Source organism: Tursiops truncatus, chromosome 16 (assembly GCF_011762595.2).
Source record: "Tursiops truncatus isolate mTurTru1 chromosome 16, mTurTru1.mat.Y, whole genome shotgun sequence".
NCBI classification, from domain to species: Eukaryota; Metazoa; Chordata; class Mammalia; order Artiodactyla; family Delphinidae; genus Tursiops; species Tursiops truncatus.
The window spans coordinates 18,568,001-18,582,343 of record NC_047049.1 but is presented as its reverse complement, the minus strand read 5'-3'; the positions used below and the strand labels follow the sequence as shown (position 1 = coordinate 18,582,343).

General features: G+C 47.5%; 1 protein-coding gene and 1 long non-coding RNA gene across 2 annotated transcripts; both read left to right on the top strand.

The window, feature by feature from the left end:
• Positions 1-2,107: 2,107 nt before the first annotated feature.
• LOC141276733 (uncharacterized) lies at positions 2,108-13,960 on the top strand. Its single transcript, XR_012326722.1, has 4 exons — positions 2,108-2,355; positions 4,776-4,874; positions 4,957-5,046; positions 13,477-13,960. It is a non-coding gene; the product is annotated as an uncharacterized lncRNA (long non-coding RNA).
• LOC101330161 (oxaloacetate tautomerase FAHD1, mitochondrial-like) lies at positions 3,068-4,251 on the top strand. Its single transcript, XM_073793724.1, has one exon. It carries the CDS (start codon positions 3,233-3,235, stop codon positions 3,656-3,658), a length of 426 nt encoding a protein of 141 aa, XP_073649825.1. The 5' UTR covers positions 3,068-3,232; the 3' UTR covers positions 3,659-4,251.
• Positions 13,961-14,343: the final 383 nt, after the last annotated feature.

Below are 14,343 nucleotides of genomic sequence, written 5' to 3'. Positions count from 1 at the left end.
CTTACAAAAAATAGTTTTTTGGTTTATTAACCTTTTATGTCTGGAGCCTGAAATATGGAGCTTCAGCAATATGCTCACGCGAGCCTACTGGCTGGTTGGGCTGCTGGATGAATGAAATGGTGCTTAAGGGGGTTACTATGGAGAAGTAACTACCGCCATTATTGAATAAGCTCACCCTGTGCGAGCAACTGGAGAAGTACTTTAGGTGCCTTATTTCCACTGAGACCAAAACCGCAGCTAGTATTTATCGAGTGCTTACTGTGCATCAAGTTGTGCTCAGTGATTTTATAGCGTCTCATTTGACCTTCATATCTTCCTAGGAAGTGTAATTACCTAGTGAGGATGCAAGTGAGAGTAACTTGACTCAGCTCTCTTCAATTTCCAAGCTAGTTTTATTGGATGATGAAACTGAAAAAAAAAAAAAAAAAGTCTTTGGGATAAATCTGGATAGCTTTAGGCCTGGCTGTATCCACGTGCTCAAATGATATGATCAGACCTCTCTCTCCTCATACTGCTTTGCCTGCCTTTATATTGACTTTGTTCTCAGAAGAAACTCTCTATGAGAGTGGCTCTGGCTTATATCCTCCCAGCGTAGAGGCCCAAGTAGAAAGAAAGTGCTTTTGCTTAGTGGCTCCAGCAGTCACTCTGAGTGTACTACATTTGGTTGCATGCTCCAAAGGTAGTCTTCAAACCTGAACCAGGGAGGTAGACTAGATTGAGTGGCCAGAGCTGGGTCATGTGCTTATACCGGGTCCTTTGAGGAGGAGTAAGGTCCACCCCATCCATAGCATATGAAGTGAGACTGGGAAGGGATGGTACACCCAAAGAAAACTGGGGCCCTTTAATCCAAAGAAGACAAAATATCAGGCATCCACCACAGTTCTATTATTGGGCCCATTTTATAGACGAAGAGACTGAGGGTCAGAGAATTTGTGTAATTTAAGATCTCTCCACTGGGAAGTGCCGGAACTGGAATTTGAACCCTCAGTCCGTCTTCCTTCCATTATTTGGCCTATTTTGGGCCTGACCAAATATATTACAGTTCCTGACTCAGGAGCACCTCTTGCGTCTTTCCGCAGGCTTGGCTTCCTACAGGTTAGTGGTGAGCAATTAGAGCCAATTGTCAAACAAGAAGTAATCCAGTTACACAGGTGGAAGATTAGAAAAAAGCTCTGCTGTGTGCTGTGAATCTGATTCCTGTACATGACGAATCTGCCCCCAAAGAACCTTGGCAGAGCGGACAGGCACAGAGCGAGTTCCTTGGGAAGCAGGGAAGGTGCATGAACTTGCCACCCTAATATGTCACTAGGGAGCCTTCTGCTGGGCTCTGTTCTCGGGTGCATAGGAAACATGAGGCAGGTGGGCTGATTCTGCTGTCCTCACGGTTGGGGTTGGCAACTCCCTGCAGTTGAACCAGGACCACTTGCTCTGGACACTGAGCGATCACCGGGAAGGAGATCTGTGGGCTCCTAGACCACCCTTCCACAACCTGCAGTGTTGTATCTGCAAGTGTTGGATGGGAACTTCTGGTTGCACAGGAGAGAATTCAGATGGGATATACACAGCGGTAGCATTAAATTCCAGAGAGCTCATGGTGAGAAGTGTATTCCGTCCCCTGTTCTCTATCAGTCCTTCTGGTCAGCATCTCCCCAAGACTTTGTCCTTGATGGAAGCACATCCCAGCACAAATCACCACTCTCTCATTTTCTTTCTGACACTAGCAGGATGGGCCTCACGCTCAGTGCCTTTGGCAGGCAGTAGCATCCAGCTGGAATTCCATGACACTGCTTTTGTTTTTATTGTATTTATCTTTATGGTTTCCTTCCATTATGGCAGGTGGCACTGGTTTTCTACTTACATTTTGTGCACAAAATACATTGCTTTTAGTAAAATAAGGTGAGTGGGTTGAAAGAAAACCTTTTTAATTAGATGTGTCATATGCGTCAGTCAGGGTTCAACCAAATAAACAGAGGCAGGAGGAGATATGTATGGCGATTTATTGCAAGGGGCTCACATAGGTGTGGGTCTGGCTAGGTGAGCTTGAAATCCATAGGTGGGTGGTCAGGGAGGGCAGGCTGGGCTGAACCTGCTTCCACAGGGGGAATTCCTTCTGCTTCTGGGAAACCTCAGCTCTCAAGGTGTCTGAACTGATTGAATCGATCCATCCAGATCATCTGGGATCATCTCCCTTACTTAAAGTCAACTGATTACGGACTTTAATCCTATCTACAGATGCTTTCACCTAGACTAGTGTTTGATTGAGTAACTGGGGCTGTTGCTTTGCCAGGTTAACACACAGGAGTTCCCACTAGATAGCGGCACAGGTGACACAGCTTAGCGGAGGTTGTGAAGGAGGTAAGTCAGTGATGGGCAGTTACTACCTGAACTAAGCAGGTGGGGCAAATGGCTAGGATATTTAAGTCCTGATGAGGGAGCTGGGCGTTCAAGCCGGAAGTGAGGCTTTCTGGGCTTGGAGATGGTATTTTAGCCGTGCGGGTGCTGGCAGGAGCCTCGGGAAGTGGCGCAGGGAGAGCAGAGCACAGCAGCCTGCCTTTGGATCACCTTCTCTTAGGCACATTTTCTATGGGACCAGCTCCTGTCTGCCTCTCTTTTCCTAATTTCGTCTGTTCAGCTTAAGAGAGGTAAGTTTGGTCTTTTATTTTTTTTAACATCTTTTCTGGAGTATAATTGCTTTACAATGGTGTGTTTCTGCTTTATAACAAAGTGAATCAGCCATATGCATACATGTCCTCCCTCTTCCGTCTCCCTCCCACCCTCCCTATCCCACCCCTCTAGGTGGTCACACAGCACCCAGCTGATCCCCTTGAGCTATGCGGCTGCTTCCCACTAGCTCTCTATTTGACACTTGGTAGTGTATATATGTCCATGCCACTCTCTCACGTGGGTTTCTTCTCAGAAAAAGTCTGCAGGCCCGGTGTGGGGCTGCTGAGGGCCCCCTGAGAGGCAGCGTCGGCTGGAGAGCTGCGCCGGAGCCTCCGCCTCTCTCCGGGGACCAGGCTGCGTCCCCAGGCCGGGCAGCGCACAGGGAGCCACCAGACAGCGGCTCCCAGGCACCGAGGTCAGAGTCGGGGACAGCTCTCCGAGGTAGTCGGTCCTCTCTGGGCAGCTGTAGGCGTCCGATGGCCGGCCAGGCAGAGTCCACGTGACTCCGGGGGCCACAAGTAGGAGCGCGGCAGCCGCCAGGCCGCCGTCCCGCTCCTGAGGGTGGGGGATGAGCATCGTGTGCTCGGGCAGGAGCCGCGCGGCCCCTGTCGGGGAGATGCAGAGCGCCCTGCAGAGAAAGCCAGCCCTGCAGAGAAAGCCAGCCGGAGCTCTTCCCCGGAGCCTCCACTGCTTGCGCTCGCGGGTCCTCGTGCCCACCTACGCGTATAGCCTGCACCACGAGCTCCAGCTGGGGGTGGTGATGCGCAAGCGCTTCTGCGCCAGCCAGGAGGCCGCGGTCGTGGACTGTGTGGCCGGCTACGCTTTGTGCTTGGACGAGACCGCCAGGGACATGCAGGAAGAGTGCAAGAAGAAGGGGCTGCTTGCGACTCAGGCCAAGAGCTCCACGGCCTCCTGCCCTGTCAGAGTGTTGGTGCCCAAAGAGAAGATTCCTGACCCTCAAAGCCTGAAGCTCTGGCTCAAAGTCAATGGCTAACTCAGGCAGGCGGGTGAAATATCCTTCATGATTTTTTTCCATCCTCCTATACCATCAGCTACGTTTCGAAGATAATGAACTTGAAGAAGGAGGTATTATCTTGACCGGGACGCCAAAGGGAGTGGGACCTGTTAAAGAGAACAATGAGATCCAGGCTGGTATACAGGGGGTCGTCAGTATGAGATTTCAGGTGGAAAGGCCAGACTATTGAGTCTATACAAAGCACCCTAACTTCTTAACAGAAGTTTCAGGGGAAAAGGGAACAAGACAAAAGCAAGAAAAGGTTATTTAATTAAATGTGATAATCCTTTAATAAGAAACCACTCTTTAAAAATGACTGGACTGCCATGCCTCAACTCAAGGAAAAACCTGATCTAGAAGAGCTGGGCCGGAAATGGAGATGAGAAATAGTGTCTTCTAGGAATCAACGAACCAAATGTTCAGAAGACTTACTTTCCTTTCCTAGAGCTGGACTGGATAAGACTTTTCACTGAGTCATTCTGGGACCAGGTGTTCAAGACTTAAAATCTGCAAAGAAAGCAGAAAAGCACTTTTCATCAGTGTTTCCCAAAGTTCCTTGATCATTAAAATCACCTGGAAGTATTTGTAAAATTAAAATTTCCAAATTACTGGCCCATCCCAGGCCCCATGTATTAGTTAATGGAATTAATCTCTAGCACTCCAAGTGATTCTTATCATGGAAATGTGGGAAAACACTACACCGTCAGTTAATTAAAAGTTTTATTTAATAAGTGAGCAATTAATGAGGACCTCACTCCTTTGCTTAGGGGGTGTATTCTGGCCCATAGATTCTGGTTTCAGGATAATTTTGAAACTATTGTTTCCCAAATAAATACTCTGTCTTTTGTTTGCTCTGTACCCCCCCCCCCCAACAAAAAAGAAAAAAGTGCAAAAGGGTAGGACTCCAATCATATAACCAGGTGGTGACTGTGATTCTCATGAAGCCTCCCCTCATCACCAGGGACACCCCTTTACTAAACTCTTCACTGTCAGATGGACTTCATCTTTGAAGCCCCGAGGTGGTCCCATCCAGTGATAATGGTCATTGAATTGGAAATGTAATTACATGATTATTAATCATTTTTTTTCCCTCCAGATTGAAGAAAAACTGAAAAAGTCCATGGGGAACTTCTTCTTGTTGTGACAATTGGAAAAGGCTGTGGAACTTGCACTTAGATGAGAAGATTGATTCCAGGTGAGTTTCCTGGGGATGTGAGGGGAGGGGAGGGCAGTTGGTTTCATTTTTTAAAGACTGGAATTTTCTGTTTCCTTTGGAGGCCTTAATTAACTTTCTGGACCATGAGCCATGCCTTCATAGAACACAGAACTGATCAGATTTCCAGTGCTTGACCCACGGAGCAGTGATGGTAAGTGAACGTCTTTGCTAACATTCTGAGATTGATATTGTGACAAGTGAAGTGTGGCCTGGAAATCTTTTCCATCACTGAGAATGTACAGTGTTTGTCACGGTGATTGCCCTGGTCTAGCCCTCCTCCCAGAGCTTCAGAAGCAGGAGTTCCCCCTCTGGTGACCAGAGGAAGGACTGGATCACTTGGATCACTTTCTAACATTAGCCACAAAGAGATGGGTGGGTTTGGGTGCCTGTTTCATGTTCACCGGTATCTGAAAGGCAAATCATATTCTGGGGATCCCTAGGGGGAAATCGTCTTACTTAAGTCTGTTGAGATGAGAGGAAAAAGCATGTTGCAGCTTTCTTTTCCGTGGCCTAAAATCTTCAAGTTTGCAGATGACATCCAGCCAGGTAAATAGGTCTCATTTCAAGGGCCAACCTCACCTGAGTGGTAGGGGCTGCCTGAGGCCAGGGAGGATGCCAGGCCTTCCCTAGGCCCAAAGGGGAAAGTCCTGAGACTGTTGCTGATGTCTGTCATGGGTGGTGGGCATGGGGGTAAGAGTGGCCTGGGGACGAAGCCACAGAATGTAAAGATTAATGTTTAGATTAAGGTAGAATTTCTGTGCTTTTTTCCCCTCACTTAGATTGTAAACTACTTGAGGGCAGGGTTTGGGAGTCGTTCATTTATAGTGCAGGTGACTGCTTCTTTTGGACAGCCTCTTCTCTTGCCCTATGCATGCTTTAAACACGGAGCAACTCTCTCATGCCCACCTCCCTCCAGAAGCCCCTCTCTGACCCTGCCAAGGCTCTCCAAAGGCATCGGGGAGGGGATTTCACTGAACGTCTCGTCCAAGGACAAGGAGTCCCATTGCTCACTCTCCGTCTGCATCTCCTCCGGATTATTTTGGGACTTGGGCTTGGCTGCAGGGAGTGCTAGCTTGACTCACAGGGCTTAATCCCATGGGAGTTTATTTTTCTCTTATAACAAGGATTCTGGAGGTGGGCTTCCCACGGGCAGCAGCTCCACCTTGGTGGAGGTTTTCCTGGCTTCCTCTGTCTTCGTGCTCTGCCATCTCTAGCACATGGCTTTCATGCTCAGGCTTATCATGTCATGGTAGCGAGAGGACTGCTTCCCCTGCGGGCCTCAGGTCCATATTCTGGAGGAAGGAGGGGAAGAGAGGAGAGCATGTCACGTTGCCAGTTAGCTGGTCCCTTTTTATCAACATCCAGCAGGTTTCTGCTTCCATACTTCCATCTCTCCAGGCAGAATTGGGTCACATGGCCGCTTCCAGCTGCACGGGAGTCTAGGGTGTTTCTGGGTTTCAGCAGGAAGGGCAGAGCACACACTGGCAGGCAACCAGCCAGGATAGGCACAGCCTCCCAGCCACCTCCTCATCTTGCCTCTGTGGCCTGAAGACATTCCCCACGCCTCCAGCCATGTTGATTCCAGACTCCCCTTCCCACCCCAAATATCCCCCCACTCTGGGGGGTCATGGAGGTGCCCTGCTCGGATCTCCTTGCTGGGGCACAGCTGCTGCACAGCCTCAGCTGCCTGCCTTTCGATTCCCCGCCATGTTCATGGTGAGACCACATTTCCCCTGTGTCCACCCGGCCCCTGACTGAGTGCAGCAGGGTCACTAGAGTTGGCCATTCCTCCTCAGCGTGGGACTCTTCTAACAGACAGCCTTTTCTCAGAGCCTTTCCATCAGCCTGGCCAAGGCTTTCCGGGAGCTGCCCTGAAGTCTAATTTTCCCTCCCCCCACACCGCCTCCTCTCCTGGGGGTTAGGCCCGCATCATGGTTTGAAGGCTCTTCTCTCCCCTCCTGCTTCCTCCCCTTTTATCCTTTACAGGCATTTCCCCTAAATAAACCTCTGCTCATCTAACGCTGTCTTGTTGTCTGCTTCTCGGAAGGCTGACACTGACTTGCCTCCCTTCCCACGTCTTCAGAGCCTTTCCCTTATGTGGAGAAATTTCACTCGCTGGGATCTCCAGTTTGCAGTGAGAGCCACATAGTTTTCCTTGTAACCTCTTCATTACCCCTTGACTTCTAAAGAAGGTAGTGCCCGAGGTGGATTCTTCGTTTGAATTCTTTTAGGAATATTTCCCTTGCCACAAAATGAATCAGTCACGCTTATTGAGAGTTTGTTATGCACCAGGTCTTGTTTTAAGTGCTGGGGGAGACTAAGATTTATCAGTCTGGGTCCCTGCCCTGCTGGCGTTCACAGGCTAGTGGATTTAGGGAAGAGCCTTGCTTTTTCATTGGAAGGGGGTGTGCCCTGTCCACCTGCAGTCTCTCTAAACCCTGGGGTCCTATCCAGCATTTCTACTGCGAGCCTCTCTGCCACTTTCCTGGCAAATTACAGAAGAAGCAAAGCAGCTGTTGCCCCTGCAACCAGCACATCAAAAGTCCAGGTAACACGGGCTTGGTATAACCATGGCAACCTTAATGGGGCACAATGACCCAGCATAAATCCAGCCCCAAGCTCACTGTAAAATGTGAGGGAGCTCTGTCTCTGCTCCAGAGCGTTTGGAGGAAAGGTGCCTTGCTCTCCGTGCATGCCCAGTAGGTTTCCCTAATACAACAGGAGCATCAGGTGATGCTACCCTCAGAGTGTAGAAGAGCAGGAAGCCCTGTTGTTAGTGCAGGATGATTTTCCGTGGCCTGTGAACTGGGTTGATAGATTCATCTGGCCATTTATTTACATGCTCTGGATCTGCCTTGGGCTTGCTAAATAAAGCCAGATGGGCGCTCTAGCCGTGGAAGGAACATGGGACGTCTTATATGCAAATATGCATGTACAAGTGCGCACAGTGCCATGCATGTGGATGAGTCAGAACTGCCCTGTGAGTAATTCCTTACATCTGTCTGTTGTCTCTTTTCACCTTGCATGGCTGGGAACGGCTCCATCGCTATGCCTACTGACGCCAGTGATACATTTTCTGCTCCCTTTGCTGAAACCTGCCTTCTTCATAGCCTCCAGGTTTTGCCCCAGGTGTCATGTGCTCAGAGTGGCCCTCCCTGGCTATTGTAGCAAGCCCCCAGCCCCCAGTGACCCTCTCTTCCATCACTCTGTCTCCCCCATAGTCCTTAACCTTTTCTGCATCTAACCTTTCTCATTTGTGTGCTTTTTTTAATAGATCTTCATTGGAGTATAATTGCTTCACAAGACTGTGTTAGTTTCTGTTGTACAACAAAGTGCATCAGCCATATGCATACATATGTCCCCATATCCCCTCCCTCTCGAGCCTCCCTCCCACCCTCCCTATCTCACACATCTAGGTCATTGCAAAGCCCCGAGCCGATCTCCCTGTGCTATGCTGCTGCTTCCCACTAGCTAACTATTTTATATTCGGTAGTGTATGTATGTCGTTGCTACTATCACTTTGCCCTAGTTTCCCCCTCCCTCGCCTTGTCCTCAAGTCCATTCTCTATGTCTTTATTCTTGCCCTGCCACTAGGTCCATCAGTACCTTTTTTTTTTTAAATTCAATATATATGTGTTAGCATACAGTATTTGTTTTTCTCTGTGAAAAAGGAACCCTCCTGCACTGTTGGTGGGAATGTAAATTGATACAACCACTATGGAGAACAGTATGGAGGTTCCTTAAAAAACTAAAAATAGAGCTGGTTTGTTTTTGTTCTCTATCCGCACTTGCATGTCACTTGCGTATCTATCGTGTTTTATCTCCTGAGCATCTAGCAAAGGGCCTGGCACAAAGTAGGTGCTCAATAAATACCCATTGAATGACCAATTGAATACTTCTTCCAGGCCCTTGGTGTCCAATAGTGGCAGCAGTATTTGGAATCCATAACCAGGGCAGTACAGGGAAGACCCCAATCTTGAAGGACTTTTCCCCTCCTTTTTCTGGAAGCTCCCCCTCTTGCCCCTCCAGGCGCCATGACCTTTAGATGTAGTTTGGCTGTAGACAGGCTGTCAGTTCTCACCTGTTGGAGAGAGAGCAGGGGAATCAGTGATTGAGGGGAAGTGGGGGGAGGGCAATGGAAAGGGGGTGGCTCCACTCTCCATCTTTTGGTGTTTATGCATATTTCTGAATCTTTATCCTATTATTAAAAAGGGCTCTGGGCTAAGTACAGCAAGCTGGGAGGTCGCAAGTAGAACCAGACAGATGTCTCTGTTTAACTCATAAGCTGATTACATCCTGCTGTGTCTCAAAAAATCAAATGAAAAATAAAAACTCCTCAACCCCTGCCTCTTCACACTTCATTTGACAAGACACGAGTCACGCTCCTTTGGTAATAGCCGTACCAAAGGAAAGGCTGGAAAGGCTTACTTCTACTGTTACTCTGCTGCGTGTTGACTTCCTTCCACAGTTGCAGTCCTGACAGGGGATCATCAAGGTTATCGAATGTTTGAATGGCTTTGGGCTGGAAGATAATTTATAAATGGGATTGACACCCTTCTGTTTAGCATGATGCTGGTGATACGACACTGTGACCAGGGCCTGGGTTAAATGCCCTGTGGCAGATGTTTTGGAGAGAAGACAATGGGATTGTCTCACATTCCTTTGACAAGTGACTACAGTCGTAGAATGACATTTGTACCAGTCCCAGTGACGCTGCATGTTGGTTGAGCCTGACCCTTGCCTTCTCCCTGATTAGAGAGGCCAGCATGCAGGCAATCTACCTGGAGAGCTGGGAAGTCCATTCCATCAGGATGGATGGGGAGGGGCTGGCAGCCTCTTTAGCAGCACCTCTGCCAGCCTGCTCTTGCCCTCTGCCACCCCTCCACCTGCATCCGGTTGTTATGGCTGGATGGTAATGGCTTGGTCCCTTGGCGAGGACTGCTCCCTCCTTTGGGTTGAGCTCTCCGGCTCTTGAGAGTTCCAAAGGCTTTACTCTGCCACTCACTCCCCTGTGCTTGTGGTCCTGGAGCAGACAGGCTTGATTGGTCCTTGCTGAGGCTGATGTGATGAACTCTCAGCCTCTGTCCCCAATCATGTCATTTTCTAGGTGCTTTGGAGTTATTGAATGGTTTCTTTTTCTGGCTTTACTTGTCCCTTCAGCTATGATCTTCACTTTCCTCCTCTTCTGGCAGCCAAAGGCTTTTGATGTCAAGCCTACTTTCCCGAAATCTGATGAAAGGCACAGAAGCTGAACTGTCACCCAGTGTCGGGGATCAGGTGTTGCTTGCTCCCCCAGTGACTCTTCCTGTTCTTCCAGCAAACAATTTTGGAACTGCTTAATTGCTCAGAGCCCATCTGAATTCTCCTGGTGTGAACAGGGCTGTATTCTTGATCACATTAAGACATTTAAAATGGACTTCAGGGATTTCCCCGTGAGCACCTACTTTGTCTCATTGCCAGGGGCAAGGGTCTCCTTGGCTCTCCATTGAAGGGTGAGATTAATTTTCTCTGCAACGTCTTTAAGTCTCAGGGGTGGTGAAATTGTGATGGTTGGCTCTGTACTGGGAAACCTTGAGAAGACTCGTGGGCTTGAAGTATAGAGGTAAGACCAAAGAGGGGGGAGAAGCCATTGGCATGTGAGATTGACAGTTGATGAGCTGCGTCCACACACTTGTCCTTGGGAACATAATTCTTATGGTTCTGATGTTTCCTGACAACAAAGTAGGACAAAGTGAATCAAGTGTGTGGTGTCAGGTATTGGACATTGGAGTTAGGTGAAGGCAGAGAAAATCTGTGCGAGATCTCTGAGGTTGGATTTGTGTGGCGGGCATTATTCAGTTTAGCTTCAAGACAATGGTGTTTTTAGGAAGAAAAAGGAAGAACTATAGCCTAAACGTGTCCAGTGTACCAACAAATATTCTGATGCTTAATTTAAAAAAATACTTTTTATTAATTGAGCTCCTACTGTTTCTTAAAGAACTTTGCATGTATTATCTCCAATCATTACAAAAGCCATTCAGGCTGGTGGAATTATCTCCACCTTACAGGTAAGACCCAACACATTGAACAGGTCCGAGGGGACGTCTTGATGCCCAGCCTTGCCCATCTGAGCAAAAGGCACTGCTCTCCCCTTGTAGAAGCTGCAAAATTGGCTGTTGTCCCAAATTTCCTCCCCCTTACCCTGACCTTCAGTCTGTGAGTGTGTGTCAATTCCACCTCATCCCTGGGACTTGTACATTTCTCTGTTTCCACTTTTACTAGCCTCATCCACATCTGCATGGTCTTCTGAGTTTGTCTCTTGCCCCTCCAAATGTCTTCTCCACTCAGCATCAGAGCAGTCTTTACAAAACACAAACCACCCATGGTCCTCGACTGCTTAAGATTCTTCAAGGACTCGCCATTCCCAGCCCGCCCCTTCTGCCCCATCCTATCTGGTTTCCTTCTCACCCACCTCCCATTACACCCCCCTTCCACTCTGAAGCATGCCCCCATGCAGTCTTCCTGCGTTGGTTTCCCCTGCCTCAAGCACTCTGCATCCTCCTTCTCCCAGGTCAGTGCCTCTTCTTCTTTAGGTCCTGTCAGAAGCCTCCTTGGGCTCCCTTGTTATTCTCCATCAGTGGATTCATTTTAATTTCCTCACGTTCAGAATGGGGCTGTGAAATCTGCATTTTGACTAGCTCCCTCGACCCCATGATTCTAATGCAGGTGGTCCATTACTTCCATGGAAAACGTAAGGGCAGTTTTCTTACATGCTGCTACAGCTCAAGACAATTTTTTGAGAAATGCAAGCAGAAAAGGAGTCCTCTTTGGGCAGTGCCTGTAGAAAAGCCAAGTGAGATAAGAGACTTTCTATGTCCTTGATAATATGTAGGAGGTATTATGAAAACCAAAACATTATGTTACTCTGCTTGACCTTCCAGTTAGGCACCAGGCTTGACCCCAAATGTTTTTTAGACACTTCCCCCAGGCCTCATTCTTTGAACCTCAACAGGTAAAAGTAGCCATGTACTACTTTTAGGTTATGTACGTAAAGATAGTTGCAAAGGTGGTTTGGATAGCAGCTGTATATTAGGAGTGTTTGATCTCTCAGGGTGACAGCTGTGGCGGGGTTGCTGGTTGTGGAATGGATGTGTTTGGATGTTTGTCATGTGGTCTCATTACCCTCAGCAGCCCTGAGCCCAGGTAACATTGGACTGGTGTGAACCCTGCTGCACAGACTTTCTAATCTGGAGCTGTTTGGACATTTCTCATTTTCAGTTGACAGATTCGATGCTGTCCCACAGCAATGAATTCTAGAACTACACTGATGCCACCAAAGATCTGGAAAATTTTTAGTGTCCCCAAAGGACCTGTGTGGTTTTTGGAAGAGGGGAAAAAGTTATTAAAAGAAGATTATCACACAAAAAGTGCAGTAGACACCAGGGATTTCTTCAGTTCTGTGTTTATTCCTGTTATTTGGAATCCAGGAAGATGGTGGTTTGCCATAGTAAGTTGAGTTTTCTGAACATGGTCTTGATTTTTAATTGATGCCTTTCCTTCAAAGGGTTCCATTTTTGTCAAGTTTTATGTGTAAGCCTAAGCTTGGATTTTTTGGATTTCCTTATTAAAGTAATGAGGAAGAAAGAAAATATATTGATATTTATATGTACACAAAGGCACATACTTCTTCAAAAACAACAAATGCACATACTTCTTCAAAAACAACTTTCCTTCAAGTCATCTAGGAAACTATTTTTCCTGTATTCCAAACATAAAGGAGAAATTTGTTCAAAAAAGAACCAACTGTCCTTCTCACTGATTCTCCCTCTATTTCCCATCTGTCCTCCCAAGGACCTTTACTGAGTGTTTTTCTTTGCGTCTATCTTGTTCACAGTTGCATACATAGAAAGTAGGATATCATCTGGTATAGTCTCTGCCCTCACTGAGCTTACAGTTTGGGAATTGGGGTGAGGGAGGGGGAGATAGGCATTTAATAAATTATTTAAGAAATGATTACGTTTTCATAAATACTATGAAAAAGTACAAGATGCTGTGAGAGCTCTTTACAGAGGGTCAGGAAAGCTTCCTTGAGAAGGTGCCATTTAAGCTGAGACCTGAGGGATGATGAGGGGTTGGCTGAGTGACCCTGAATAGGGGCCCAGCATTCCATGCAGATATCAACAAGCAGCATGTGCAAAGGCTCTGGGGCAGGAAGCACAGTGCATCTGAGCAAACAAAAGAAGGCCAATATGTTAGGGGAGACATTTGCAGGGGTCAGACCTATGCAGGCCTCTGTAAGCCAAAGCCAAATCTGTGTACTTAATTCTAAAAGCAGTAGGAAGCCATGGGAACGTTTATGCAATGGTTTGTGTTCTTAAAAGCGCGTTCTAATGTTGAAGCTAATTGAAGAGAGTCAAGAGTGAGGAGTGAGAAGACTGGCCAGGAGGCCATTACAGCTGAGTCATGAAATCATGGTGGTTTGAAAGGGTAGTGAGTTGGGAGAGTAAAGAATATATTGGAGAAATGTCCAGCAGGTAAAATTCATGACTGAGGGAGAAGGAGGTGTCAGAATGACTCCAGCATTTCTTCTTTGAACGTACAGAAATGCCGTTTTCTATGATGGGGAACCTGGAGACGGTTGGAGGTGGGGAAGAAGGCCAGTTTGATTCTGCGCTTGTGGAGCTGAAGCTGCTTTGTCACCCCGGTGGAGCTGTCGAGAAGGCAGGTGATGTGTGAGACTGTGCTTGGAACACAGATCTGTCCCAGAAAGATACATTTTGGAAATTTCACCATTTGCTAGAACAAGTTTTTCTTGACTCTGAATGTCCCTTACCTAAAGAACATTACCACTTCAGCTGCAATGCAGGATTCACAAAAGTGCCAAACACTTGTTCCACCAGCTTGGACTTTGAATAATAGGTGTCTGAAACCCCTTCAAAGTGGACGAGAGAGAGAGAGAGAGAGAGGGTGAAAGAGACCCTGACACATACAATTAACCATCACCATCGGACACTAGAGTCTACAGAGCTGGGGCAGCAGGCAGTGGTCACGAGGCACCATGGTACCAGGGCTTGTCATGAGCTAGGGAGCGGATGAAGACAGCCCATCTGAAGTCTCATCTAGAGAATGATCCACAGGTTTCAAAAGTCAATGGAGAGCCAGGTAAGCAAGCTCCACGGAAAAAGAAGAATGATACCAGAGATGAGCAGGGAAAAGCCCTGAGTCAAGTATTCAGAGAGGCTGGTAGGGCAAATTAATAGAAACCAGCCTGTGAAATGCCCAGGATACGGGTCATAAATACATGATGCTGGGAGGGTAGCAGGTCCATGCCTCCTAAAAACTCTCCCGGGAGGAAAAAATTTTAACTGTTGCAACTCTAATAGATTTTCAAAATGATCTGAAACCGCTACATAAATTGTGAAATGTAGTGCCTAGTTCTATTTGTATTGCCACAGTGTAAAAAGCATAC